This window comes from Camelus bactrianus, chromosome 19, assembly GCF_048773025.1.
Source record: "Camelus bactrianus isolate YW-2024 breed Bactrian camel chromosome 19, ASM4877302v1, whole genome shotgun sequence".
NCBI classification, from domain to species: domain Eukaryota; kingdom Metazoa; phylum Chordata; class Mammalia; order Artiodactyla; family Camelidae; genus Camelus; species Camelus bactrianus.
Genome location: NC_133557.1, coordinates 29,378,219 through 29,405,927, shown reverse-complemented (window position 1 = coordinate 29,405,927; position 27,709 = coordinate 29,378,219). Strand labels below are relative to the sequence as shown.

The window sequence follows — 27,709 nt, the reverse complement described above, 5'->3', positions numbered from 1 at the left end:
CCTCACGGGCAGGCATTGGGGCTTCTTTCTATAACAGGCTGGAAAGAGAGTGAGACGGAGGCGAAGATGCGATGTGGTTTAGCTGTGTTTAATTCAAGCTCCAGTGAATCCTAAGGGGCCAGAATACAGATTCCTCTTGCTCCATAAAAATGGGTCCCCGAAGCAAGTCACCTCCATCCTTTCAAAGAGGTGGGCTGCCTGGAGGCAGTGGCAGCCCTGGCTGGAGCACAGGCCTGGGCTCCCTGTAGCATTGGTGCCACGTGCTGGGCCTGGGGCTGCAGATGGGGCTGTGGGCACCCACCGTGGGCACCAAGCAGGGGTGGGAGGCCCAAGGGCCACTTGGCCAAGAGTGTCAGGGCCACCCATGCATCCTGGGGCCCTGAGGTCATGCGGGGGCCCCGGGAGTGGGGGAGCACGGTCTGCAGAAGCTGGCGGGAATCAAACAGAAGGAAGCCCAGTGCTGCCTGCTCACCCTCCCCAGGGCCCCACCAAACCCTGAGCTGTCTTCTAAGACTTAAGAAGGAGCTGTTTCCATCACCACGACAACTAAAAACAAAACAAACTGAAGCTCATCTTAAGGTATACTCTTCCAATTGCTTACAATTAATCAGTGCAAAGTGAGGTAAAGAGCCCAGTGTCACCGGGCGGGCGGCTGGTGTCACACAAGCCTGCGCCTCTTGGAGTCCCTCTCTGTGTCCCCCTCCTGGGCATCCACCTCACAGCCGAGTGGGGACACCAGGTTCAGCAGAGGGTCCTCGGAGGCCCGACCGAAGAGTGCCAGCAGGAGGGCCACGCCGAAGCCTGTGGCGCGCTCACCCTGTAGGCAAAGGAGGTAGAAACCTCTGCAGCCAAGCCAGACCCGCTTGGGGGACCCGCATGGCTGGGGGAGGGGCTCTGGGACCAGGGCCAGGAGTCCGCCCCCCACATGCCCCACGGCCCTCTTCCGCGGTCCTGCTACACTCGGGGCCCTGTGCATTCTCCTCCCCTCCCGTCTCCTGGGCCTCCTGCCCAGGACGGGCTGGCTGGGGAAGGACTGCACACAGCAGCCACACTGTTCCCAGGGATGAGGAGACCAGAGGTCAGGGGGGACCACAGCTGGCCGGAGGCTGGGCCATGGGCAGTGTGACCCTCAAAACAGAATATTTCCAATGAGCTCAGCCTGTGGCTCTAGAACCAGAGGGGGATGTGAAGGCGTGGGAGGGTGGGAGCGGCCAGACTAGCGGGGAGCGGACGGGTTGGGAGGAGGGGCTGGCCAGCTGAGGAAGTTCCAACAAGACGGAGGACACCCAGGGGGCCCGGACTCACGGCGTGCACGGGTGCGGCGATGTCCAGGTGGACCCAGACCCCAGGCCAGTCAAAGCCGATGTGCGAGGCGATGAAAAGGCCGGCACAGGAGCTGGGGCTGTTGTCCCGGTCCTGAGGGGAGGAGGCCGATGTGACCCTCTGCTCCCTGTGATGTGGGCGTGCGGGAGGGGCGCCTTCCCTCCCCCCAGGGCGCCTTCCACATGGGCCCATTTAGACACCCACCCCACCATCCTCAGTGACCACCTCCCCTGGTGTCTGCAAGAAGGGGCCTAGGGTGGAGGGCCCAGTGCAGGGAGCAGCAGAGAAGGACCCCGGGGGCCTTGCAAGTGGGCTAAGGGGTCTGTCTTCACCCTGGGGCAAAGAGGCAGCCAGCAAAGAGCTGCTGGGGGCAACCGAGGCAGACCCCAGAGTCAGGAGGAAGACCTGGCACCTGCCATGGCGGACATGCCGGCAGGGAGACCAGGGAGAGGGATGTCCCCGCTTGGCGCTTCCCCTCCCCCCAGAGCACAGATCTGGGGCCTCGTGGGGGACCTTCGTCTGCCCTGCTGCTGTTTCCTGGGGTCGCTCTGGCTCCCTGCAGGCAGGGCTCTGCCTGTCCCGCTCCACCTACCGCCACTGAGTTCTTCATGTCGGCCACGGCTGAGGTGAACTCGCTGAAGTGCAGCTCCGGGCAGTAGACCAGCGGGTGTACCAGGTCCCCGCACTTCTTCCCGGCCTTCACGCAGGCCGCCTCCCACTCAGCACTGTTGGTGAGCACTGCGGCGTGGTACTTGCCCGTGGCAATGCCCTGGGGAAGGAGGGGATGGATGGGACACGGGGAGAGATGGACAGAGTTGGGGGTAGGGAGGAGAGAGGAATGCCCAAGACAGGAGACGGGTAGAGAGAAGTGGAGAAGCCAGAGGTGAGGCAGAGACAGAGACAGAGATAGAGAGACAGAGACAGACAGGGAGAGAGACAGACAGACAGAGAGGGAGAGAGAGAGATAGACATAGACAGAGAGGAGCGTGAGCAGGACCACATGGCGGGGGTGGTCCCCGGCCTGTCCTGCATTCCCAGCTGGGTCCACGGGCCCCTCACTTGCCCCATTAAGGAGCCCCAAGGACAAGCTCCAGCCTTGTTACAAAGATGAACGGACAGCCAAGCCCTCTCTGTTCAGAGCTGACGGGCTCCAGCTGCACATGGGCTGCAGCCGAGGGGCCCACCCACCTGAGCTCCGGTCAGCGTGGCGATATCCAGGATGATGTCGGCGCCCAGGTCCTTGCAGGCATAGGATACGCCGTCCGCCAGCACCAGCCTGCCCTCAGCATCCGTGTTGTTGATCTCCACAGTCCTGGGGGGAGCAGAGACCCCACTTAGAGTCTCGCCTCCCCTTCCAGGCAGGGCCACCCCCGCCCACTATGGCAATGCAGCACCAGGATCAGGAGCAGAGAGGGTCCGGGCCCCTCATCGTCTGGATGATGGGAGAACAGGGCTGGGCTGTGTGGCAGCTTGAACTGCCAGCCCTTGGCACGCAGTGTCTGGCCCCGGTAAACACCTCTTGGGGCCACCCTGGGGACTGGCACCTGTGTGCAAGGTGGGGGCGAGTGGATTCTCCTATCTGAATCCTGAACCACCTGTTCCTCCAGCTGCCGCCCGCTGTGACCTTCAAGTGTTTTCTGTTGCAGCTGGGGAGGAGCAGTCCGAGGGCTGAGCTCAAGGAGGGGATGCAGGGAGGGCCCCCAAGTAGGGAATCTGGGGGCACAGATTCCAACACCAAAGAACACTGAGCCTAAAGGTTGGAAAGGCCCGTCCCCTTCAGGCAAAGTAGGTCCCGAGACCCCGAGACCCCGAGTCCCTGAGCCCAATCTCACCCAGGGACACGGCCCAGCCTCACGGGCACCCTGGGAGGAAGAGGCCCGTGGCCCAGGGACTCCTGTCACGGGGGTCCTCCCAACAGCACGTGGCTCTGGCAGGGGGTGAGCAGGGTGAAGTCCGCCAACCCAAAGGCGTGGCTGGGTCCCGGGGAGAAGGGGCACGAGCCCACGGACAGGGACACCGCGAGGGCTGGCCTTACTTTCCCGAGTACAGCAGGTGGATGTCATCGGGCCTCGTGGCATTGGGCCCCACAGAGTTCTCGGCCAAGCAGAACACGGCGTGGAGGTTGTCTTTGAAGCCCTAGCAGGACAAGGACAGAGTCTGCAGTTACAGGCCGGTGGTGCCGGGGGAGGAAGGACGGGCTGCAGCTTTCCGACCCTGGGACAGCCAGCCAGATGGGGACCCAGGGAGCAGAGGGCACAGCCTCCCGCCACTCCCCACGGACCTGGCAGGAGACTCCAGGCGGCAGCTCGCCCTACCTGGGAGCCCAGGCCCCCTGACCAGAGCCCACACGAAGCAGGGTCGAGCTCAGAAGTCTGGCTGCACCGCCAGGTTCAAGTCCCGACTCTGCCACTCAGCGGGGCCTCGCTCACAATGTGTGGCCAGCAGTCAGCGACCCTCACCGCACAAACCCCTGATCTGCATCACCTTGAGGAATGAAGCTGCACATGTCTGTATGCACAGGGCAGGGAAGCGCTCGGCCTCACAAACCTACGTGAGAAGCTACAGCTTTCTGATGCCAAAACATGCCATGTGTACACTGACACGCGCCCTGAACAGGCCCAGTTAGTTTCTTCCTGGCGCGGGCTCTGAACGTGCCCGGAAAACCCCAAGCAGGCTGCGCCCGGGCCAGGGGGTGGTGGCAGGGGAGAGGAGCCCTCACGCCCTTGTCCCTGCCCTCCCGCTACTCCCGGACACCAGCTCTTAACCACGATGCACCTCCTCCTGACCCGGAGCGTGCATGGCCCTCCCGGCTGCCCCGAGGGCACTGTCAGACAGCTCTGTCAGAGCCCACATCTCTCTTGGCCCTTGGAACAGTTGATTCTTCGACCAGAGGTGCTGAGCCCCCAGCAAAGGTAAACGCAGGCCTGACAACACCAAGGGGCTCTGAGCCACTGCGGCCAGAGAGGTGAAGTTCACCAGTGAAGGAGGGGCCCTGAAGTCTTCCCAGGGCCTGGCCCTGAAGGAGAGGAGTTTGCAACAGCAAGGAAGCGCCCGAGCGCCCACAGAGCCCAGGAGGCTCTGCCGGTCATGCTGGGGTCCCTCTGGCTTGAGCAGGGTTTGGGGGCTACCAAACAGAACTGCCAGACAGCAGAGTGCGAGGAGAGACCTCCAGGCTTGCCAGACCTGTCCGGCCCCGACCATGTGCCCCGGCTGCAGCCAGGCGCTGGCCCCACCCCCAAGCGCAGACTCCACAGGTTTGGGCAGAGCCAGACTCTGTGCTTCTAAGAGGCTCTTGGGGTGCCGGGGCTGCTGTGGGGACCCCACAGGGCACAGCAGCTTGGAGGCGTGTTGGGGGCCCTGGGCAGGCGGCCCTGAGGCTCACGCTGCAGGGTATGGGGGTGTGGGGACGACGCACAGGTCCGGGCAGAAGGGTTTCAGGTGAGTAGTTTGCAGGGTCATCGCCACCTGGAACCTGGCGCCACCCTGCCTTTGGACCGCGCATCCTCATCTTTTAAAAATGTTAAAACATTTCATTTTGAAATAATTTTTACAAAAAACTTTACAAAAATGGTACAAATGATGCCCAGGTGCCCTTGACCGATCCCCTCAGTGCAAACGCCTGTCATGACCTTAGCCGGCAGAAGGCAGGAGGCTCTGGGGGCCCAAGGGGCCTGGTGTGGGATTGTGGACGGGGGAGGAAGGTGCCAGGCTGTGGAGACCCAGGAAGGATGGGGCGAGCCTGGGGGTTCAGGTCCAGGGAGCGCCCCAGCCCCCTGCCAGCCTGCGGAGCACAGGCCCGCTCACCTGCCTGACGGCGGCTCTGAAGGCCCCCAGGGCGGCTGCAGCGCCTCCGCAGTCCCTCTTCATCCCCGGCATGGTGGTCTGCGGGCAGCACAGAGGGGTGAGAGAGAGGGAGGTAAGCAATGCTGTCCTGCCAACAACAGTGCCCCCCGCACTCACATCAGGGCCCCAGAGGTGCGGGACCCGCTGCCGGGTTGCCTGAGCGCCCACAGAGCCCAGGAAGCTGTGCTGGTCACGCGGGGGTCCTCCAGAGGCAACAGGGAGCCACGTCCAGAGGTGCTGGGGCCCCTCTGGCTTGAGCAGGGCTTTGGGGGTTACCAAACAGAACTGTGCAAGGGGGAAGGGGAGGGGGAGACACCCAGAGCTTCCAGATTCGCCATGGCCTGGCCCCTGCACAGACACAGCCACCTAGGCTGTGACCAAGTCTCCCTGGGGGTTTGTCTGCAGCTCTTTGACGTCACTGTCTTGAACAATCTGTCCAGATTAATGTGAACTCTTCCCAAACATCCCTGGTCCCTGTCACATCACTAATCCCACCACCGCTGTGAAGACACCTGCCACCTGCCCCCCGTTCGTGTCTCCTGGGTGACGAGTCTAATGAGAGGGCCGCTGGAGACAGAGGTGCCCTCCCGCAGCAGAGGCAAACGTGAGTGTCTGTAAACTAGCTGAGAGCAGCCGTGCGTTTTTACATTTTGTAGGCTGCCAACTCTAACTGACAGGATCATATTTTAAATTAACAACAGGTCATCAGATGTAAAGATGTGGGGTTGAAATGTACCAGGTGATTTTTTTGAACCCTCATTGGATTACACACGCTTCGAGTTTTAATGGAAAGTATTTTTAGATATAAACCGAGCTGCTTTTACAATTAAGTTGAGTGAAAATGACCCAGCTAGCACTATTGAAAATAAGCTGTCTATTTTGACCTAATCTGCGAGAAACCGCAGGATTGTTTAAATGGAAAAACGGGGCCTCAGGTCTAGAACGAAACCCCTTGCAAAAGGCCAGACGGGAAGTGGCTCAAGATGGTCACTGAAACCGCGGGACCCCTGTCACAGGCAGAGCAGATGCCCAGCTGCAGCTCGACTGGCTGTGTCAGCTTTGCGGACCCCTGTCTGTCATTCCTGTTTTCATAAAAGAAACGATTTCCACGGTAACGCCTTCTTCACTGGGCCGACGTGAGTGCCAGCAGGGTAGAGGCCGTGGTGGCTGGAGCTGTGGCCTGGCCGGGGCCCACGTGAACTTTCGGTTGCCGGATTCATTTCCAGCCCTCCAGGAAATAAGGTTGTTGCCAGTTTCACTTGCATCTCCTTGCTGAAGCAATAAAACTATAAACTTCTCAAAAATCTCAGCCTTTCCCCACACTGTGTGACGGGACGGAAGGGGCCAGAAAGGTTCTGCTGCTCCCCGGACACCTGGCTGGAGCCTCTGTTCTCACAAACACCATTTTTACTTGGAGGGACGACTGACAGGTGATGGGAGTCCAGACTTAGGGATCTGCAGACGTTTTCCAAAAAATGAATGTGAGCCTCTCTCGCCTCCAGGAGAATAGTTGGCATTTCTGGTGTTGATGGTAAAATCTGAGCTTTCAAACCAAAATCAGAGTTTTGGAAACCTTTTATCTGCCTCCATAGCAGCTTCCCAGTACTCAACGACCTTTTACGTGAGATGGATGGTGATACTGACAAGTGTGATTTTTTAAAAAAATTACACAACGAAACGTGTCACAATCTGGAGGTTCTGCATAACTCGAGGAACAGTATTTTCCAAATGACCCACGTGTGATATAAAATCATGCCTTCAAAGTTCAAGACAGACCAGGAGATTTTAACGCAGCAGAGAACCAGAGTTCACTGATACGGTTTCAGATTCCACGTTATAACTAAGCCTTCGGAGACCACCACCTGTCAAGTTTTGGTGTGATAGCAAAGAATGTCCTTAGCTATCTGAAGAGGGTACCAAAAGGCTCCTCCCTTCTCCAACTACAAAAGGACTGAGGCCAGATTTTCTTTTTATAGTTCAGCTAAAACCACACAGCACAGCAGACTAAACGGGGAAGCAGCTACGTGACCACAGCTGTCTTCTATTAAGGCAGACACCAAAGAGATCTGAAAAAATGTAAAACACTGTCATTCTTCTCACTAATATTTTTAAATTTGGAAACTACAATTATTTTCATGAAATTGTATTATTTACATTAGCATGCAGTGGGTTCATACTGTTACTTTTTAGCAAATTAATAAATATCTTTAAAATGTCCCAGTTTTAATTTCTAGTGGGTAAATATCCACAGACATCAGCCTTATAAACAAAATCTCTTGGGGATCAACACTTCAGAGTGGAGGAGGTCCTGAGACAAACACACCTGAGACCGGATCCTGATTTACCTCGTAAATCTTTGGAAACAGAGCTGTGATTGTTCCTGCAAAACTGGGAGGTGGCGTCACCAGCAAAGTGACTGACTCCCGGGAAGCCCTGATTCTTGCTCCAGCCCTCCAACCAGCCACTGACCGGAACAAGCATCCAATCCATTCCGGGAGAAACGAGACCAAGACTCTACCAGGCAGACTCAGCCGCCTCCCGGCCAGAGCCCCCGCCCCGGGGTGACTGGGACCTGGCACAGCTAGACAGGGCACATCGTCTGCGGAGAATCTGAAAACAATAACAAACCAACTAGAATTAAGTTTGTCTGTTGTCCTCAGTGGTACGGTACTCCTCGCAAAGAAACCTGCTGTGGCTGAAGCAAGTTCTAATCATATAAACAAAAGCTTCGAACCCTATTTTAACTCCTTCTCCTTTTGGAAACACGACTCCTCGGTGGATGCTGAGAACTGCCTGGGGCTCCACCATGGCCTCGCTCTGAGCCGAGCTGGCTCTGAGGGCAGCCGGGGCACCGAGTTTCTTCTCGCCACAGTCCCTGCGAACGGCTCGAGTTGTCCTGTTGAAAATTCGTTCGCTCCACAGACACCTGAAAGCTGATGGAATTGATCTCAAAGAACAGGAGACGCAGATGCGATCACAGGTTCGGGAGCTTCTTGGGAAATGGGAGTTTCAGCGGCTCTCAGCCAGGGGATCCTCACATCAGAGGCTTTCCCTGAGTATTTGTATTGGTTGCTTCATGTGATAGAAACTCTTCAAAATTAAAATTAATCGTGTTTTTGGATCAACTATGAGTGAAACACAGACTGACAAATCTGGTACCTCTGTCTGGTGAACATAAGGATGTGAAGAAGCCCGGCTGTGATGAAGTCACTGACGGGTCCGCAGAAGCTATGCCCAGCAGCAGAGCTGGGATGCTGACAGCCATGCCCACAACAGACCAACAGCAGCCAGTTTCTTTCTGCTAAAAATTACATCAGTGCTATTTAAAAGTGTCAATCTATTACTTCTTTATTTATATCTACTATAATTTTTTTTTTTTACTGGTATGATACGTTTGGAATTCAACAAAAGAGAATTCACTATTGGTGTTTGTTTTTCTAAACTGTAATGACTATTTGCTTCATTTCCTGATTAGTCTTGAAAATAATTTTGTTCTTTAGAGGAGGAGAGATGTTTAAAAAAAAGATCATCCACTCTATGTACCAAATAAAGTAGACAGGCCAGAAGTGCAGAAAGGAGCTGCATAATGCCTACCCTAAATAGCAACTGATGTTGGGATTCAATGCCAGAGAGGCGACAGGGAGTGGTGGGGCCTGCGGTTAACTGCAGGATGTCGGCTACATCCATGGGGGACAGCCGCCACCCAGCTCTAGGTGGGAACGCAGGACCAGTGTTGCTAGATTCTCTGCATTTATGAAAGGCCAGAGATCTAGTTTTGTGAGAATTCTTCCTGTTTTAAATGTTGGTAACTAATCCAGATTTTAAAACACCATTTGGGCCAACAGGACAAGTCTGTGAGCCACGCGGGCTGCCGGTCTTCACTGGCTGCTCCGCATGAGCTTGGCTCGTCTTCTCCCTTCTAAAGCTCTCTCTCTGGGATGGTTGATTGTCTTCTTCCAGGGCTCCTGGGGCAGAAACTTCCCAGTCTGCTGCTTCCCAGTGTTCCCTTGGGCCTGGCCCAGCCTGGCACACAGAAGTTGCTCGACACCAGCGTGCGGGACGAGCAGATGAGAACACTCATCCTCCTCCTCCTGGTGCCGTGGCGGCTGCCGGCGCAAAGCAGGCCCCAGCCGCGCTGGGCCCTGAGGCGCACAGACCGGCCACGACTGGTGCTCCTCGTGAGCCGTCTTCCTGAGACACTGGACTGAATAGGTCACTCGCAGGAGAGCCTTCTGGGATTTCAGCCTCCAGCAACGCTCCCGGGAGCTTTGCTTCCAGGTCCCCACTCCTGTTGTTTTAACCAGGGCACCTGCTTTCTGAGGGGTCCAGTGTGGACCACTACCCAGCATCCTCTTGGGGGAACCTCGGACGGTCTCAGGGATGGTGGGCGTCACCCCACACCCTTTCCTTCTTCAGACAGAACCCCTGATTCCTTGAACCCTGCCTCCCTGGGTTCTGTTTTCTAACCCTTTAAACATTTTTGTGTTTTTCACTGCATCCTGTCTCGATTTTGTTTCCTGACTCCTGTCTGGAGTGCAAGCATGGAATTGTTTCCCTCTTACAGGGGACTGGGCCCCCTGGCCTCTCTTCCTGGACCCGGAGGCCAGAGGCACGCCAACACTGAGCCCCAGGAACCTCACTCCTTCCTTCAACACCTCTGAGAAGGGGCCTCCCTGCCTGGACCCGCCGAGCGCCAGCCCTGCAGCTCACCTTCCCCTTCATGCTGAGACCCCCGGTGTCGTAGACGATGCCCTTGCCCACCCACGCAATGGTCTGGGTGGCTCCGTCTGGGGTGTGGCTGAGGACGGCCAGAGCTGGAGGGTGGACGGCAGCTTTGCCGACTCCGTAAATTCCTAGGGTAAGCACCGGGACATATCGGTTAGGTTCAGGCGGGACTGAGCAGAGCACTCCCCGCAGCCCCCCAGAAACACTGCATCCCCCCAGAATTGCCGCTGGCCTGCCGGCTTCCTCCTGGAAAGCTCTGCGGTCCAAGCCCGAGCTCCCCACCCTCTCCTGCCCCCTGGCTAGTGTGGGATTGGAGAATGCAAATTAGTTTCAATGCTCTGGGACTGCAAATGAATTCTATGCAAAATATTAGGCAAGAAAACCCACTGAGAAAAAAATATTGTATCATTCCCAGAAAGAAGTGAACAGCACTGCAGAATGAAATGATTTTTTGAAAATGCTTCAAGGCCACTCCAGCCCACGCTCGCCTCCCTTCCCTGACCCCTCTGTGCACTCAGAATGCACTCCCTGTACTGGCTCGCTACCACCACTGCCTCACTGTCCGTTTCCATGCTCCATCTTCTCAAGAAAACTGTGGCTTGCTGTGGGCAGAGCCCACTCCTCAAGGTCCTCCAATAATCAAAATGAACAATCAGAGCAACCAAGACAAGAGCCAGTAATGGCTGCCTGACAAACTCCTACTCATCCTGCAGGACCCACTGCAAATGTGGCCTCCTCAGTGAAGCTTTCCCCAAAGGATGGCCTCTTCCTCTACCTGCAACTGGTCTATGTGTCTGTGGCAGGCACCTCTAACATGGTCCCCCCAGAGCCCGCCTCTGGGCACTCTGGACCACGTGGATCCCTCCCTCTAGTGTGGGCAGGATCGCGTGTCACAGGTCCTCTGGATGTGGCAGAAATAGAGAGCCCACTTCCAGGACTGGGTCATAAGAAGAGACCTTGCCGCTATCTCACTTGCTCTTTCTTGCGCTCTTGCTCCGGGACCTAGGTGAGAGAAGCAGCTGCTCCGGGAGCGGCTAGCAGACACCGGAGGCCGGCTGGCAGCATGCGAGTAAGCCTTGCTTGGAGCCCGTCGCCAGCCCCAGTTGAGCCTTCAGATGACCACAGCTCCAGTGAACACGTAGATCGCAGCCTGGGAGAGACCGTGGGCTCGACCCAGCTGAGCCACGCCAGATTCCCCACCCAAAGAACCCAGAGATAATGGATGTGTGTTGCTTTCGGCTGCTACTTTCTGGGGTAATTTGTTTCACAGCCACAGATAACAACTACAGAGACCTTCTCCAGACAGACTGAAAGCGTCTGTCTTACATGTCACCACACCCTGGTGCCTGGAAAGTTGGGGAGGACAGGCCTGGCAATCAGGCAAGGCTCTCTGAGGAGGTGGCTGAGATGAGGACGGTTAGATGGTCACACCACGAGAATATCTTAGGGGGAAGTATCCCAGATAGAAAGAGCCATAGGTACAAGGCCTTGACGTGGACATGGACTTGTGTATTCGAGGAACAGAAAGGTCCTGCTGAGTTGGACAGCAGCACGAGGGAGGCTGGAGAGGGCGCAGAGCGGGCAGGGGAAGGACTTGGATCCTGCAGCTTCCAGAATCTGAATCAGAATCTGAACCACTGCCTCCTTTCTCCCCCAGAGATGGTCCGCTTCCCAGGGTCTGGCCTTGGGGTCGGACACAGGCTGGTTTCCTTTCGGGGGAAGCTGGGGTGACACACCATGTGGCCCAGCACCACGCTGCCACCCAGGTCCGTGGGCCACTCCTGAGGCCAGGACCTGCAAGGACCAGCCCCCACCCACCTCCAAATCCTCTTGTCTTCAGCTCCTCGTCCCGGATGATGGTTGGGGTGATCCCCAGATCTTTTCCAACTTTCTTAATCTCCTGGATGTGTTCATGGAAAAAACAGCAACACAAAAACACGTGAAGATGGCTTAAATCAGGGTGAGGCCGGGGCCTGGGCCAGGGGTGAGCAGATGCCTGTGCAGTGGGAGAGGGACAGGCTGGGAAGCCAGTGGCTTTTACTCTCAGCTCTGAGCATGATTAAACCCAAGAGAAAAGGCTCAGCCTCCAAACTCTGCGATTTCCTGCAGCTCGTGGCTGGAGTCCTGTAGAGGGGCCTGGAGGAGGCAGCTCTGTCCTCCCCCAACCCCCAGCTGAGGCCTGCTGGCCCCTTGGCTCAAGGTGGATGCACGACTCTGTCCGCAGCAGCTCCTGGCTTCCCTGGGCGAGGTACAGACACCGTGGACTAACCCCTGCAGTCCCAGCTTTCTTGACTCTCCATGGGGTCTGTCGACACCATCCCAAGCCTGGCCCCACCCCCGGCAGGACCCCTGGGCCACGAACCTCGAGGAAGGCATCTGTGTTCATCTCGTTGCAGGGCGTGTCCACGATGCGGGCTGCCAGCCTCACACCTTCCGTGGCATTTGTTAAACACTGGAAAAAACAAAACGCTGTCACTAGGGCCCTGGAGCCAGGTGGGGGGACTTCCTTCCTTATCCATCCCCCAGGGACACAAAGATGTCAGAGGCACCTGTCACCGGGGCGAGTTTGTGGGGCTGCTGCCAGGTCAGTGAGAGCAGATGGAAGGGAGGCAAGGGTCATGTGCCACCCCCACCACCCAGTGCCTGGGACCACCCCAGCAACCTACACAGAGTTCACTGCGGCTCCAGGATCACACAGCAGCCCTTCAGCCTGGCGGCTCCCCCCGAACCAAGCAGGGCCCACCTGCTTTCCAAGCCTCACCTGCTCTACGTCCTTCTCTCTGTGGCAGGGGCCTCCCACCTGGCCCTGAACTACCTCTGGCCTCTGCCAATCCCACACCCTCTCTCAGGAGGAGGTGCTGCCCTCTGTGATGGACTGAATGTCTGAGAACCCCCCATCCCAAACTCATACATTGAAGCCCTGACCCCCAGTGCAACGGTATTAGGAGGCCTCTGGGAGGTCATCAGGTTTAGATGAGGTCAGGAGGGTGGGGCCCCCATGATGGGATTAGCGCCCTTCTAAGAGGACACAGCGAGGAGGTGGCCATCTGAAAGCGGGAAGAGGTCCCTCAAAGAGCCCACCTGGATCCTGGCCTTCCAGCTTCCAGGACTGCGAGAAAGAAACATCTGTGGTCCAAGTGACCACTTTGGTGGTCCTGCTGTCATGGTGACCTGGGCAGACCACACACCCTCCCTTCTCCACTTGCCAGGACCCCAGCCATCCTGTGAGGCATGTCTCAAAGGCCAAATCCTCCAGAAGCTTCTCTGGATCCTCCCAACCAAGAAAAAGCCCCTGGACCCACTGGGGAGGAATGTTTCTCACGTGACCCATGTGAGGGTCACAGCAGACCCCGGCCCTTTTTCCTGGTCATCTGATGTACCACTGCTCTGGCCACAGGGCGTGGAGGGAGGGACACAGACTGGCCGCATGCACAGACCCAGCGCCCAGGAGGGAGCGGGAGCCTGACACACTCCCCGCAGGAGGCACTGCTGACTGCGGGCGCACGTGCACACGCAGAGGTCGCCTCGTCCCCAAACCAGCTGCCCGTGCCCTACCGCAGCTTCTGTCAAGAACTTCTGTCCACTCCCGTGTCAGCCCTGACCCCGAGCTTTGCCATCTCATTCTGCCCACGGTGCCTCCTGCCCCATAGGGCTCCCAGCCGCCCACCCACAAAGCCTGGTCACCCTTCCCAGCGCGGGGAAGAGGTGACAGTGGGAGAGAAGAGCTGTGCGGGTTTGGTGGGGGTGCGGACAGCAACAAGTTTATCACCGCCTCTTCCAGGACTGCGGGGTCAGGAAAGGGCAGGCTCTGGGTTGATAACACCAGCCCCGCCTCTGCCCGTTCCGAGGTAATTAAACCTTGAGCCTCAGCAGCAGAGACTTGACAGCTCAGATATGAGATGTGTCGTGTGGTCCCTGCTGCCTGTCAGCGGGCTCTCCTCCAGGAGGAAGAGGGTCCCTGTCTGTGGGAGTCACAGAGACCCGTGGCTGCTGTCTGGAAAGTGCCTCAGCGTCCTAAAACTCGTCTCGAAGGAGGCCAGCAGCCCTGAGCTCAGGGCCCCTCCACACAGCAGCCAAGGGTGTGGGGGGAGAGCCCCTCTGGGGAGATGGCTCCCACCTCATCATGCCTCCGTTTCTGCATCACAAAAGCAGGATCATCCACTCATTCATTCAGTCCATCCCCTTTTATGTGAGCACCTGCTGTACGCTAGGCTCCATGCTAGACTCTGAATTCAGAGATGTCCGAGGGACTCAAGTCCAGCAGAGAACTGTAACACATCCTCCCGTTAAATGCTACAGAGGAGTAAGAAAAGAGAGGCCACAGGGACCCGGGGGGCACCAGGACCTGGAGAGGGTCTAGGAGGTTCCCACGGTGAGGGAAAGACCACACGGGATGTCAGAACCTCACGTGCTCACGATCCAAGGCAGAACAGAAGAGGGCTGACACACAGAAGGTAAAACCTGGCTCTGCCCCTTGCTGGCGTGGCCCTGGTGAGGCACTTGTTGTCTCTGAGCCTCAATTTGGGGGTAATAATGGGGCCCATCCCCTAGGTCTGTTGTGAGAATTCAGCATGTGTGCACAAGTGTGTCGGGGCAGTGCCTGATACCCGACGAGCAATGGGAAGACACAGGCGCTCACTTGGTCAGGTGTGCCTTTGTAAGGCAGTGGGAGGTGGGAACAGGAGGGGGCATCTGGAGGCTAGGAGGTTGCTGCAGTGGTCCAGAACAGTGCAGTGCAGGTGGGCAAAGTAGGATAGATGGGATGTAGGGCCCAAGGAGACCCCCCAAACCACTGTCCTTCATCATATAGGGGGCTTCTCTGGGATTACTCATGAGACCAGGTCCTGGCACTCAAGGAGGAGGGAGTGAGGCTGGAATGCACCGGTGGCGGGGGAGGGGGGCACAAAGGCCCTGCAGAGAAGGCGGGGGGGGGGCACGTGTGGGGAGGGGGTTGTGGGGAGGGGTTGGCTCTGGGTGGGGCGGGTACACTTTGAGGAGGGATGGCAAGTGTGCTCCAGGTGTGGCCCTTGGAAAACAACGTCAGGAAGAGCGGGTGGGAACTCGATGCTGGTGGGCTGAGGGGGACAAGGGAGTTAAGACAGGCAAAGCAATCAGACCACGGGGTTTGAAAGCTGGGCAATGAAGGAAAGGAGAAAGAGCTGCCTCAGGACGGCAGAGATGATGTACACTGTATGCTTCTAGGGGAAAGGATCCAGGTGGGGTGGAGCAGCTGCAGATCCAGGTTGGGGGGACAGAAGATGAGGGGCTGCTCACGGCCGAGACAGAGTCAAGGGTGAAGGAGGGGAAAGGCGGCCAGAGTGGGGCTGCTGATAGAGAGGGCGAGAGAACGCCGATGGCGGGTCTGGGACAGTCCAATGGGGAAGGAAAGCTGGCATTCAGCCCATACAAGCTGACTTCTAAGGTGGAATCACTTCCAGCCTCATCTTGCCTCAAAAGGATTATTCAGAGGATCAAATGAAATAACAGATGTAAAAGTGTGCCATAAAGGGTAAAGCGATGCGCACGCAGGTGGATGACTAGTGTTAAACCAGGAAGCGCCTGGCGCGGGGAGGTGCTCGGTCAGCACTAGCCAAACATAACTGAATGCTGAGAACAGACCACCCTGGGGGCAGGGAGCCGGGTGCTGGCTTTGGGACGGCCCTGGGGGACCTTCTCAGAATTCCAGCATCCCTCTGTCCAGTCCTTCCCAGCAAGTGGGAGAGAGCTCTCCTGACACCCCTTCCGGCTGCCTGAGCTGGTCTGGGGGGAAGGGGGCGGCGCTGGGACACCCACTTGCAAGGTGGACACCTCCACTGGCCCGTTGTCCTGTCCCACCAGGAAAAACTCCACAATGACGGTCTTCTTCTCCGTGCGCCGTGTCGCCCCCGAGCGGTGGGTGAAGAGCGGGAAAGCGCGGGCCAGGGCGCAGGCCGAGGCGAAGGCATCAGACCGCTCACAGACCATCTGCAGCACAGAGAGCACAGCCTCGATGAGGGGATGGGAAGAGGGGCCAACCCATGGGAGCCGCGATCAGGAAGTGCTAGGGCCCCACAGCTGGGTCGGAGGCCATGGTGAAAACAATTTGGACGGAGACGCCCCAACAAAGCCATTATCCCAGGGGCCTTCCCTGGAACCACTGTCCCACGATGTGAGAAGGAAAACGTGAGCAGATGTGGTCCACTCCTGAGACAGGAAAGCAGGACGTGCGGGTCTGCACAGCAGACGTGGGCTCAGGAAACCTGGGTGTGAGCCTCAGAGCTGCCGCCCAAACTGATCTGGGGTGGACGGCCTGGACTCTGGGACCTCAGTTTCCCTATCTGTAAAGCTGGGGTGACAATGTCCAGTTGTGGCAACATCGTCCACCTGAGTGCTCTGCGGTCCCGAGGGCTGAGCTACAGGAGACACATGCCCCTGGCTGGGGCCAGATGACCTTCCACACTCGGAGCCCACGTGTAGGGTCAGCCTCTCTCAGAAGCACTCACCAGAATGCACCGATGGGTTCCGGGTGGCAGGCAGGTCCGCACAAGTCGGGTGATGAAGTGCGCGGCCGAGGGGCTGTTGTGACGGCTCACCCTGGAGGGCAGGGCCGCCACGGTGGCATAGTTCAGGTAGAGGGGACAGCTGTCCGTGGGGTTGGGGTTGAGCGTGCTTAGAGCGGCCTGCCAGAGCTGGATCAGAAGGGGAGAGACAAGAGACAGACACCAGACTTCAAACGGCCGCAAACCAGGGGCGCTGCGTGCAGACTTGGGCATCGCTGGAAGGGCACTGTTGCAGCTTCCCCGAGGCACCCACGGTCCCTAATTAAGATGTGTCACGTCTCGCCTCGCTAGAGACGGGCGCGTGCGTGTCTGCTGGCACACTTCCACCCTCGTGGGACTAAGCAGTGGGGATTTACACGACCAGTTTGGGGGCTGCTTTGCTACAAACGCTTGAAACCCGCACCAGCCAGGTGCCACTGAAGCGGGGGGCAGGTGGGCCCCGCCACGAGGGTTCTGGAAGGCAGGCCGCCTGGGCCCCCCGCCCCTCGAGGGCAGTTCCTCAGCGCCTGGTCACATCTGCCAGCTCTGCCCGCGAGCCTGCGGCCCGGGTGGGTGCGGGGCGCCAGCGGCCTCTCCGGGCGGGGCCGGCGCGCTGGACGGGCGCCCGCTCTTCTGCTGCTCGGGAGGCAGGCGGCCCCGGGCCTCGCTGGCCGGCCTGGCCTGGCGCACCCCGGCCGGCGGGCGGGCGGCGGGCTGGGGGCGCCGGGCGGGGCCTCCGAGGCCTCCCCGCCGGCCTGACCCCCGCCCGGCCTCCGCTCGCCGGCGGGGAGGCGCATGGCGGCCGGCGCGGCCCGCTCACCTCCTCGGTGACCCGGGGCTGCAGCTTCCCGCGGACGTGGCTCCAGGGCACGCGGTGCAAGTGGTGCAGCTGCCCGAGCAGCAGCAGCGGCCGGCTCTGCGGGTCCGCGTCCCCGGCGCTCGCCTGGAACTGCAGCCCCACGTTCGCCATCTTCGCCGGCCCGCGCCCCCCGCCCCGGCCGCTGCGCCCGCTCCGCTCGGGCTCCCGCTCCGGGCCGGGCCTCGGCGCCGCCCCGGCCCTGCCCGGTCGCCGGCCCCGCCTCCCCCGCCGCTCCGGGCCGCTCGCGAGACGTGCAGGGCCCGCCCGGGGCGCGAGGGGGCGCCGGGCCGGCGGGGCGGAGGGCAGGGCAGGGCAGGGCAGGGCCGGGCGGCCTCGGGCGGCCCGGACCTGCAGGCCCGGACCCGGAGCAGGCCCCAAACGGCAGCAGGCCTCAAGCCCCGGCCAGGCGCAGGCCCCGGCCCCGGCCCCGGCCCCGACCAGGCCCCAAGCACGGCAGGCCCCAAACCCCGGTAGGCCTCAAACCGCGGCAGGCCCCACCCCGACCAGGCCCTGAACCGGGGGCAGGCCCCTAGTGAGCCCTACCCTCAAAGTGAGGAAACAGCTCTCAGACAGCCCTTCCGGGAAGGGGCCCTGGCACCCTGCCCCTAGCGCCTCACCCCAGGAGGCTGCCCGAGGACCCTGGTGGCCCTGACCTCGGAAGGTCCTGAGCAGATGCAGGCCCCGCCTGAAATCCACCCAGCAGTGCCCACCAGACCACATTCTGGATGAGCCCTGAGCCGGCCCAGCCCTAGGAAGAAGCAGGCCCCCTGGGGGTCTCTGAGCAGCCACTGGTGGTCCAGGGGAACCCCTGGCTGCCGGGGCTGTCCTCACCACCCCTCACACACCCTGCCCCGCTGTCAGGTTTGGATGGGCTTGGTGATTCTTGGATTGGGGCCAGCTCCTGAGTAGTAGGAGGCCCCTCTGGCATGCTGGGCAGGGTCATCAGTCCCTTCCTCCTCACTTACTGGGTCCCTTAGTGTTTGTGGGCCCCCACTATTGGCCAGGCACTGTCCTGGGTGTGAGAAGGGCACAGAAACTGGGTTTCCACCCAGGTTGCTGCTTCTGGGATGGCCAATTACGAGTCTAAGCATCACACCACCTAGTCAGTGCAGTGGCGGGGGGCGGGGGGAGTGCTTTGTCCAGCCCACCCCTTTACAGGAAGCTGCCAGTGGTTTACAAGACACCTGAGCCACCTCTCACTGAGGAGGAAAGGCTAGTGGCGGGGTCCCCTAGAGGGGGGTGGGGCACGTGGTAGGTGGTGGAGGGGCCTTGAGTGAAGGTAGAGGGGTGCCTAGTGGACGGTGAGTGAGCGTGGCTCCCGCTGCAGCTCAGATATGAGGTTCAGAGACTGGTGACCTGGTTGAGGAAGCTCTACCAGGAATCATTTAAAAATAAAAAACCTGTTACCCAATCCTGTCCACATCCTGATTGCTCAAGGGCCTTTGGTTGGCACCCTCTCTGCTACCTCTAGCTAGTTCCATGCCCAATCCTCTTCTATTTTGAATTTCCTCTTCATTAGCAATCTTAAAAAACAACAGAGCCAATTCCCTAGTGTGGCAGCTGAGACCGGGGCCACTGACCCCCCAGCATGTCTCCTGACTCCCTGATGGCCTCCCACCCACGAGCCACACTCTCATCTTCCAGGTCCACTTCCTCCACTTCTGCCCCTCAGCTTGGAGCCGTGGTCCCTGGCACAGGGCAGGCCACCCAAAGCATCCCACTGCACCAGCGCCGCGGCCCTCAGAAGGCAGGTCTTTTTGTCTGCCTTTTTCTTCAGGGCCTGGCACAGAGCAGGCGCTCAAAAAATAGTTTTTGACTGAGTGAAAGGAATTCCTTCAAAACCCTCAGCTCTCCCGACACAAAAGTCAGCGCTAATTGGATCTTATTTTCCTCAAAAGACTTTACAGCAGCTGAATGTTTTCACACATTTGTAAAGGGAACGGAGAGCATGGATGAAGATCTATCACTCTTTTTTCCTGTTTGCAAATACGCTGCAGATGGGCACGGGGCACTCTGGGGGGCAGGGGACTCTTCCTGGAGGGTGAGGGACGAAAGCTGTGCCCCAGGGGGTGAGGTAGGATCTCCACTGGCTAATAGGACAGGGGGAGGCAAGCGGGTGGGAGAAGCCCCGGAGGAAGGCACGGACCCAGAGCATCAGAGCAGGGGGGCGTCCCTGGAGACCAGAGAGGGAGTGGGTGGTGGTGGTGGAGGAGCGGGGAGTCTTTGATTCACTCCACAGACGTCTGCAAACTGAGAGAAGATCCAAGCCACGTTTAAAAAAAGGCAGATCTGGCAGTTTTGTGTACAGGGAATTGGGAATTGGAGGGAGAGAGACACTGTTGGTAGAGACATCATTTTGGAGATTCCTTCCTTTTAGAATTCTTCCATATTTAAGAACAAACTGAATGACTCCAGTGGTCTCGAGAAAGGGTGAACAGGGTAATTCAATTCAACCAACATTGATTGAACCCTTCTACACACAAAGCAAGAAAAAATGTTAGATGCCTGTTAGAAGTAGATATTCCTGATTCTGGTTTTAAGCCACCCCTGAGTCGAAGAAATCCAAACTAAACAGAACACTACGGAATTATTCCACTTAAAACGCCTGCCAATTTCCTCAAGATGCAGCCTGTGACAGATACAACTATATTCCAGGAAAGTACTTTTCACGGCAGACTTTGCAGACTTCAACATAAATAAGACGGGCCCCACTTTGTTTAGACAATTTTTTATGATGGTATTAATCCACAGCTTAGTATATATTTCACTGTCAATGAAAAATTCACCTCGATTTAATTTTCTCTAAAAAATGAACATTTAAAACAACTTACCGGCTCTTTAATGCAACCCAAGAAGTAACTCATGTTTCTGATGACTTGAAACTCATTCCAAACTCAACTGGGTCTTCAGGCTTAATTTGGGAGTTGAGGGAAACACTAGAAACTTCTGGAAGAAATCAGAATAGTTGCCAGGACATTTTAGGAAGTTTTTTTGTTACAGTTCACATTCTAGAACGTATTTCTGAAGGCATATTACGTAGACAGCTCTAGGTATATGAAATGTACACTTATGTGTTACTTCTGAAGAGCCTGAGGCCAAATCAGCTTTGGGAATACAACGGGGTGGATGTGTGTGTGTGCGCAGGGGTGGGGGTGGGGGAACAAATACAGCAGGAAAACCAAGAAATCCAGTCACTCGGAGGAGACTGCATTTGGATGAGACATTTGAGCGGGGTCTTGAGGGCAGGTCGATGTGTGCCGGGCAGTCTGATCCCTGACAAGGTTCTCGTTCACACGAAGACCCAAAGACCGAACGGGTACGGACCATCCTGGAACCATCAGAAGCTTGTGCGGCTGCACGTAAAGTGTGTGTGAGATACACGCTGAGCCATCGTGTTTGGACTTGACCTTGTGGGTAACTGGAGGCCACTGGACGCACCTCAGTCAGGACCAATGTGAAGTAAAGGTAGGGCTCACTCCTGGCTGAGAAAGATCACTGCTCAGGTGCCCCGAGGAAGGCTTGGCCGCAGTGACCTCGCTCCGTGGAACAGCTGGCCTGGCAGTGAGCCCCCATCCAAGAAGGGGGCTGACACGTGCGTGAGGTCCCTGAAGGCTGCCTGCGTCCAGTAAAGTCCGTGCCCGCTGTCACGACGCCTGGACGTCAGGGAGCCTCCCAGTTACCTTTTAGAAATACTGCATCAGACGTGTCAGCCAGAACATCTGCACAAAATGTTCCCCGAAGGATTGAAAATTGACTGATTGCCATAAAAATCACATTTCTCTACACACTTCTTTGAAAAATGTATGAACTTAAGGAAATGTTGAAAAACCAGTACAATGAACATTTGCATGCTCTTCACCAACGTTCATGCGCGCGCGTGTGTGTTTGTGCGCACCTGGGTAGTTTTTTCTGCGTCGTTTAAAGTTAGCTGCATACCCTTAACCCTCAACACCTCTGTGTGTATCTCTTAGGAGCAGGAACTCTAGCCCACAGTGACTATAGCCATGGAAGTGTCGTATCAAGCCATGCTAGTATCCAGTATCCAGTCCACATTTGAATTTCTTTCTTTGTCCCCAAAATGTCCTTCATGGCCTTTTCTTTTTAAATCCAGACTCCAAATAAGGATAAGGCATTCTGCTTGGTTGTCAAGTCTCTCCTGTCTCCTCTAATCCAGAACAATCCCTGCCTTTGTCTGTCCTAACATCGACATGTCTCGCAGAAGGCCCCACAGTCTGGATCCATCTGATTGTTTCCTTATGATTAGATTCGGGTTAAATGTTTTGGGCAACAATACACGTTGTGTTTCCCACTGCGCCTCCATCAGGAGCCACGTAACCTAGGTGTCTCCCGCCACTGGCCAGAGTTGGCTACCTAGTTTCAGTGGGGTCGGCCAGACCACTTCATGGGAAAGGAACAGTCCCCCTTTATACTTACATAGAATTGAAATCAGTTTCCTTTTTATCATGCATGGAGTGACACTCTGAGACTATAAGAATGTTCTGTTTCCTGACCACCTTTCCCCCATAGCTTTCAAATCCAATCATGATCTCTGCCTGAATCAAGTATTGGTTGCAGCATGGTAGTTTTCTAGCTGTCTCACCCTTTCTACACTTACTACTTGGTGTTCTTGAGTAAAGAGGGCCATCATTTGTGGGGGCCGGGGTGAAAAGGAAAATGCAGAGCCTCTTTTTCAAGCAAGAATTTCAAGGTGGTGACAGCAGAGCAAAGCAAAAACGGGGCCCGCATGGCCGCAAGGGCTGTGAGCCCAGGAAGCCGCCGTGCGCCACCGTGCCGGCTCCTGTATCTTCTTCACGTGCTCCTTGCAGTTTTTGAGACTTGTGTCTTTTCTGGGACAGTCAGAGGACCCCCAGGCTCACTTTGTTCCTTCCTTGTCCCACATCCAGAGTCAGCCGTTTCTCCGAGGAACCCTGTCTCCTTTCGGTCGGGGCAATGGTTATTTAGAAAGTAAGAACTTCCTGTTTAGAAACCCAGAACTGCACAGCAGGCGTGTTCACGGCTCCGGGCGCCACTGTTTCCGATCCTTTCAGGGGACAGAAGTAGCATTTGCTTTCTAGGGCGACTCAGTTGTTCTTTCCTACAATTCTCACCAAACAGCCTCCGCTCCTGACAACTCACCTACCACATCAAGCTCAAGATCCCTCCCTCCCTCCCTCCCTTCCTTCCTTCTTTTGTTGTTCTTAGAATGTATCCCACTGATATATTCAAAGTGTGCTTCATTTGTGTGTGGTCTGTCTATCTGATGTGAGTCTAGGTTCCTCTGTTTCTGTTTGTATTCGACACAAGGGTTTGCTGTGTCAACTGAAATAAAAATGCACAAAGTGACTTTATTTGGGGGCTTGCTGGGAACTGGGGCGCCCAGGGGACAGTCTCTCTGGGAGCTCTGAGGAGCTGCTCGGAAGAGGTGGTGGGGAGGTCAGTGTCGATAGGATTTGGGGTACCTGCCACCCAGCACACGTCTAGGTAGAAGGTTACTGACAGTCACGAGGAACAGACATTGCAGCTGATGATTTTAGTGCTTTGCTTAGTATGGGAAGAACGTGGGTTCATAAAATTCCCTCCTGCGAACGTCTAACTGTCCTGCCTGTTTTCCCGGCACAAGGAGCGCCTCACTCCTCGTCTTTACCCTGAATTCCTTTCAGGGTCCACTGCAGGTGGAACTGGACGGTGCGCAACATTCTTTGTTTTACAACTGTTTTCATATTTTTTCCTACATTTTCATGTTTTGAATACATAAAACACTTACACGGTTCAGAAGATGAAACTGTAGAAAGGAATGCTCAAAGAACTCTCCTGTCCCTGCCACCCCCTTCCACTCATTCGCCCAGAGTAATCATTTTTATTAGTTTTTAGTTTATTTTTCCTGTTTTGTTTTGGAAAAAAAAGATTATATATAAATATGTTTTTTTTCCATGGGTCTTAACACAAAAGAGCACATTGCACATAATCTTTTGCATTTGCTTTAAAAGTACATTTTGAAGCACTGTTTTTACTTTCCAGTATCAGTAGGATGAGAGAAGGTGTTAATAAAAATGTGCTAGTGGAACCATTTATTAACAACAAAAAGTGTTCCTTCTAACATCAGTTTTTAGGACTTCTCCATAAAATGAGGGGGCTGACTTCGCTGCTCTCAGAGGCCCCTAGCCGTGCCAGCAGCCTAAATGATTCTCCCAGGAAGGGCACTGTGTTGGAGAGTGATAACCCTCAGGTCTCGGGAATTGAATTTTTATTTACTTCTCAACACCAACGAAATTATTTTTGTAGGCGCAGAAGTTTTCAAGGGCATGTTGAGGACCTGGAGCCTGGGGCCGGGGAGGCGGCTACGGGAAGTGAGAGAGACACCATCAACAGGCCCTCCCTGCTTCTACATTCTTTGACGCAAGCCGGGCATATGACAATGCAGATGTATAGAAAAGCAAGGTGAGGGGGTCAGTGTTTATTCTGATCGTGAAACCGTTTCTTCAGGAAAATCTTCACTTACAGGAACCTTTTAAGTAGGATGCTTCTCTAGTGCCTTGAAAATGACTCAGTCTTCAAACCTCTGAGTCATTTTTTTTTTTTTTTTCAGAAACACTCCTGTGTAAAGCAACACATCTATTGGTCGTATCTAAATGCTGATCTCTTGAAAAGTAAAACAGCATCACAGGTCTGTTGCTGAGGATGTGGGCAGCTGAACAGTGTGGAGGAAAGGGCGAGGGAAGGAAAAACTAACCAGAAATTGCCATTTTTTTAAAAGGCCCATGAGAAGGAAATTCAGTATTTTTTTTCTCACTGAATCTGGAAGTTTCCATATTTCAGGCTGGTCTGTAGTTGTGGGGTGGAAAGTGCAAACTTAGAGCTCCCTTGTTTGTATGACCAACGTGGGTTAAAATGCTAGGTTTGAAACAAGATCACTTACCCCTTCTCAGTGATTTACAAAACTGGAGTGACATTATAACCCAAACAGAGCAAAAAGCATTCCAGTCAGGTCTGTGGCTCTCCTAACATCTTCATAAATTCAGTAATACTCAAACATTACCTACGAGAACCATAAAAAGGCCTTTTGAAGTCTTTTTCTTAACACGTTGGAGCCCATAGGAAATACGCACTATAAAGTACTATTTTAAAAACATGATTTATTTGTTATGTTATAAATTCAGCAGCACATGAAACCAAGGCGTGTATACACCCAGGGTTCCTTTTTTTAATTTAAATGAGAGGCTACTTTCCATTTCTTTTTTTGGGGGGGGTAGTAATTAGGTTTATTTATTTAGTTTTTTAGAGGAGGTACTGGGGATTGAACCCAGGGCCTCATGCATGCTAAACATGCGCTCTACCACTTGAGCTAGACCCTCCCCACCTGCTTCCCATTTTCTAATAGTCTTGGGGCCACAGTATGGGGAGAGGGGAGGTGGATGGAGAAGAGGGTGGGTGGGGACCAGCGCTCTCTGAGGGGGCTGTGGTAAACCCACGGGAGGGGGTGACAGGGTGGCAGCCAACTCTGAGACTTACCAGGCCAGGGTTGGTGATCTGCTGTGTGTCTGCACCTTTGTGGGGACTTGCGCTCGGCACCACCGTGCAAAACCGCACAACGCACACCTCCACGAGGCACCAGGAAGTGCTGGCGTTCTGTGCAAATTTAATTATTAGCACGAACTGAAGGTACTGTCATCGTTTAACTCAGCCAACCTTTTAAATGGATAACCAACCTTGAGGCTTAATTGGATTTAAAAAAAAATCAATTTCTTGCCACTGCATCACGTGGAAACGAAGCACTACGTTCTCAGGCAGTTGTAAAAATCAGTTCTGCTCAAGATGACGTCTTATTATTTACAACGTTAAGGTGATGTGATTCCTCTTGGTAAGCGTTTTTCTGTATATGGACACCTTTTATATAAACAATCGCAAATGTGCACGTCCGCACACCGAGGCATGTCACAGAAGCAGCATTGCTGTCTGCTGGGTGGCAGCCTTAGTCATCAGAAGCAATCTCTTCGCACCAATTACACGAAAACCTGAACTCGGGATAATGACATACCACTGTCGGCAAATCTCTCTCAGCCTCGGCCTGCTCTAATCTTCGCAATAAGGAAAAAAATCCTTGAGGAAGCTTTTTTTATCAAATCACATCCTGACCATTAAATCTTTCTCAGAGAAGGTCATTTAATTTTACCGAAAGGAATGGACAATTAAAAGGGCATAAGCAGAAAAGGTGCTGGTCTGGAAATGGGAAAGTCGAAGCTTCAAGTTCCGGCCCTCGGTTACCCTAGTGTGACCCTGGCAAGCCCCTGTCGACGCTCAGTTTCCCCATCTGGAACGGGGGCAGTTTCGGTGGGGAGAAGGGCAGACGCTCTATTTCCCTGATAGCTGATGGAAATGGAGGTCCATCATGGTGTCCTGAGTCAGAACATCAAGTTAAAACAAAACAAACAGAAAAACCAAACACAGTTGATTCCCTCAGCACTTCCTCTGAGAAAAAGAGGCCAAATGATGCCAACCAGAGCCCTTTTGCCTCCACTACAACATCTCCAAGATGAGAGAAACAGAGATTACTAACGGCGGAATTTGGACAATTAGCTAAAAGCAATTTTAGAACAATAGTTGACAAACAGAAATCGCTAAACTCAGTGGTCTGTTTTAACGAAGCCCAATTTAAATGTCCATTGTGTTGAGTGGCATCTCACTTAAATGATCCATTTTAGCCAGATTACGGGGCTGAAATGGAGACCCATACAATTATCCGGAACATTCAGGACAGTCCAGGGAGCTAATTTGGACAATTGGACAAATGATTATTTTCTTTTGCCTCAATTGACCAGATAATTGTACACAAGCCGCTGCCATCTGATGCTGTGGAATGTGCCTTTGTGTTGTAAGACCCAGCGGTGGACTGGCAGACTGACCCGGAGGGCGGCGTGGGGTTGGGGACAAGACTCACACAGAACGTGGCTGATGCCCACGTCTGACTCCAAGTCCCGCATCGGAGGCAACTTCAGACCAGCTGAGGCTCCACACGCCCACCCAGCACCCTTGTTAGTTCTAATACGCAGCATTTTGAAGGGGGTTGTTCTCCCCTTGACTTTCAAACAAAACTAAACGAAAACATGAGGCCACAAGATTCGAGGAGGCATCTGGGTGGTGGCGGGAACTTGGAAAGAGAACTGCAGGAGTCCTGAGGGCTAACACACGGGGAATGTCATCCAGGCGTGCGTGTCTGCGTGTGCACGCTGCTGAGCTTCAAAACGAAGCTGGCATCCCCAGGACCAAGTCCACCTCTGTAAGTCTGAGAGGAGGGACCGTACATAACTCACCCATCAACCAGCACCGACGTACTCTCCATCCTCCCTGCACCCAGCCCATGAACGTCCCTTCTGGGGAGACATGCAGCCCGTCTCCCCACATGGTTCCCATATTCTGACCAGACCAAGAGAGACTGATGATCAAAATTAAGCCAGCATGGCGAGTAACACGCGGCCCAATAAAGTCAGACAAGAATTATGTGAGGCGAGGGGAGCCGTTCTGCCGTGGTTATACCGCTGAGACAGGCAGACCAGGAAGGACCCCAGGGTGCTCAAACTCTGGGTTAGGATCAGAGTTCTGAGAGGACGTCACTCAGTGCAGCAGGGCCGATCCACACGGCTGTGCTAGGGTGGGCGTGGGCCCCAGGAAGGCGTGCCTGGCGGTCCGCACCGCACAGCTCTCCACGCGCCCCGCCGACTGTACCTGCGCACACCTGTAGCGCCCCTTCTACAGAGGGTCCCTGGAAACTGAGTCAGGAACGTGCCCCGTGAGGGGACCAGTCAAGCAGCACGTGCGCCCGGCAGGGCCCACGCGCGCTGTGGCAGGATGGAGGACTTCTTCCGTGTCTAGCCTGTGAGAGTGGGTTTGATTCTCGGGTAGAGCCGACGGCTGGCTGATAAGCACGTCGGGGGCGGGGGGCTGCCGCTGTACTCAAAGAACAAAGGGAGCGCCCGGTGGGAGGAGGTCTCGCCTTGCGTGCGGTTCAGCAGGGTCGGAAGGTAACGAAATGCCTAGCTGGTCCAGGGGACTATCTGCAGAGACAACTCCCACTTTCCTAGGTGTGGACGCTGGTGTTTCCCTAAAGGCAGACACACGCCTAGTGTGCCCTGATGGCATCTCCCACCAGGCATCACGCGCGTGCAAGTCAGCGCCCAGTCAACTAAGAACCATCCTGGCCTTAGAGGAGCCTGGACACAGACACCCTGGAGGGGAAATGGCTTTTGAGTTCAACTGGTAAACACTATCCCGGAACTCTTCAGTGCAATAGGATAGGAGACACTCAGAGTCTTAGAAGTTTTCAAGTCTCCAGGAGCCTGTGTGTAAGGATTACTTCTCAACAAGGAACACATGCGAGTTTTATTGAAAGATCTCCAATGCTTCTTGGTGTGCATATAAAGCATGCGCTTTCTTAAGTAATGACCTG

The 27,709-nt window shown here is 55.5% G+C and overlaps 1 protein-coding gene across 3 annotated transcripts; it reads right to left on the bottom strand.

Annotated features, from left to right (window-relative positions):
• Positions 1-67: 67 nt before the first annotated feature.
• Positions 68-20,209, bottom strand: NPEPL1 (aminopeptidase like 1). Of its 3 annotated transcripts, none has more exons than XM_074347497.1 (12): positions 20,100-20,209; positions 16,374-16,559; positions 15,685-15,855; positions 12,254-12,343; positions 11,710-11,791; positions 9,877-10,019; positions 5,128-5,205; positions 3,359-3,459; positions 2,512-2,635; positions 1,916-2,092; positions 1,306-1,416; positions 68-817 (listed from the first exon to the last, which is right to left on the bottom strand). In XM_074347497.1, the coding sequence occupies exons 1-12, from the start codon at positions 20,130-20,132 to the stop codon at positions 659-661; spliced, it is 1,455 nt and encodes a 484-aa protein (XP_074203598.1). In that variant the 5' UTR covers positions 20,133-20,209; the 3' UTR covers positions 68-658. The 3 variants fall into 3 exon arrangements, with proteins under 3 accessions (XP_074203598.1, XP_074203597.1, XP_074203600.1); XM_074347496.1 differs by lacking the exon at positions 20,100-20,209 and adding an exon at positions 17,230-17,485; XM_074347499.1 differs by lacking the exons at positions 68-817; positions 1,306-1,416; positions 1,916-2,092; ... (2 more) ...; positions 5,128-5,205; positions 20,100-20,209 and adding exons at positions 5,212-8,099; positions 8,326-8,467; positions 17,230-17,496.
• Positions 20,210-27,709: the final 7,500 nt, after the last annotated feature.

What these genes read in the sequence shown, in the direction of transcription:
- NPEPL1 (XM_074347496.1), bottom strand. Translation starts at nt 17,379, where the DNA reads ATGGCGAACGTGGGGCTGCAGTTCCAGGCGAGCGCCGGGGACGCGGAC. An exon ending in GTCTCAGCATGAAGGGGAAG is followed by an intron (nt 5,206 to 9,876) that starts GTGAGCTGCAGG and finishes TGCTGCCCGCAG; the next exon opens with ACCACCATGCCGGGGATGAA. An exon ending in CCACGCTGACCGGAGCTCAG is followed by an intron (nt 2,093 to 2,511) that starts GTGGGTGGGCCC and finishes CTCCTTCCCCAG; the next exon opens with GGCATTGCCACGGGCAAGTA.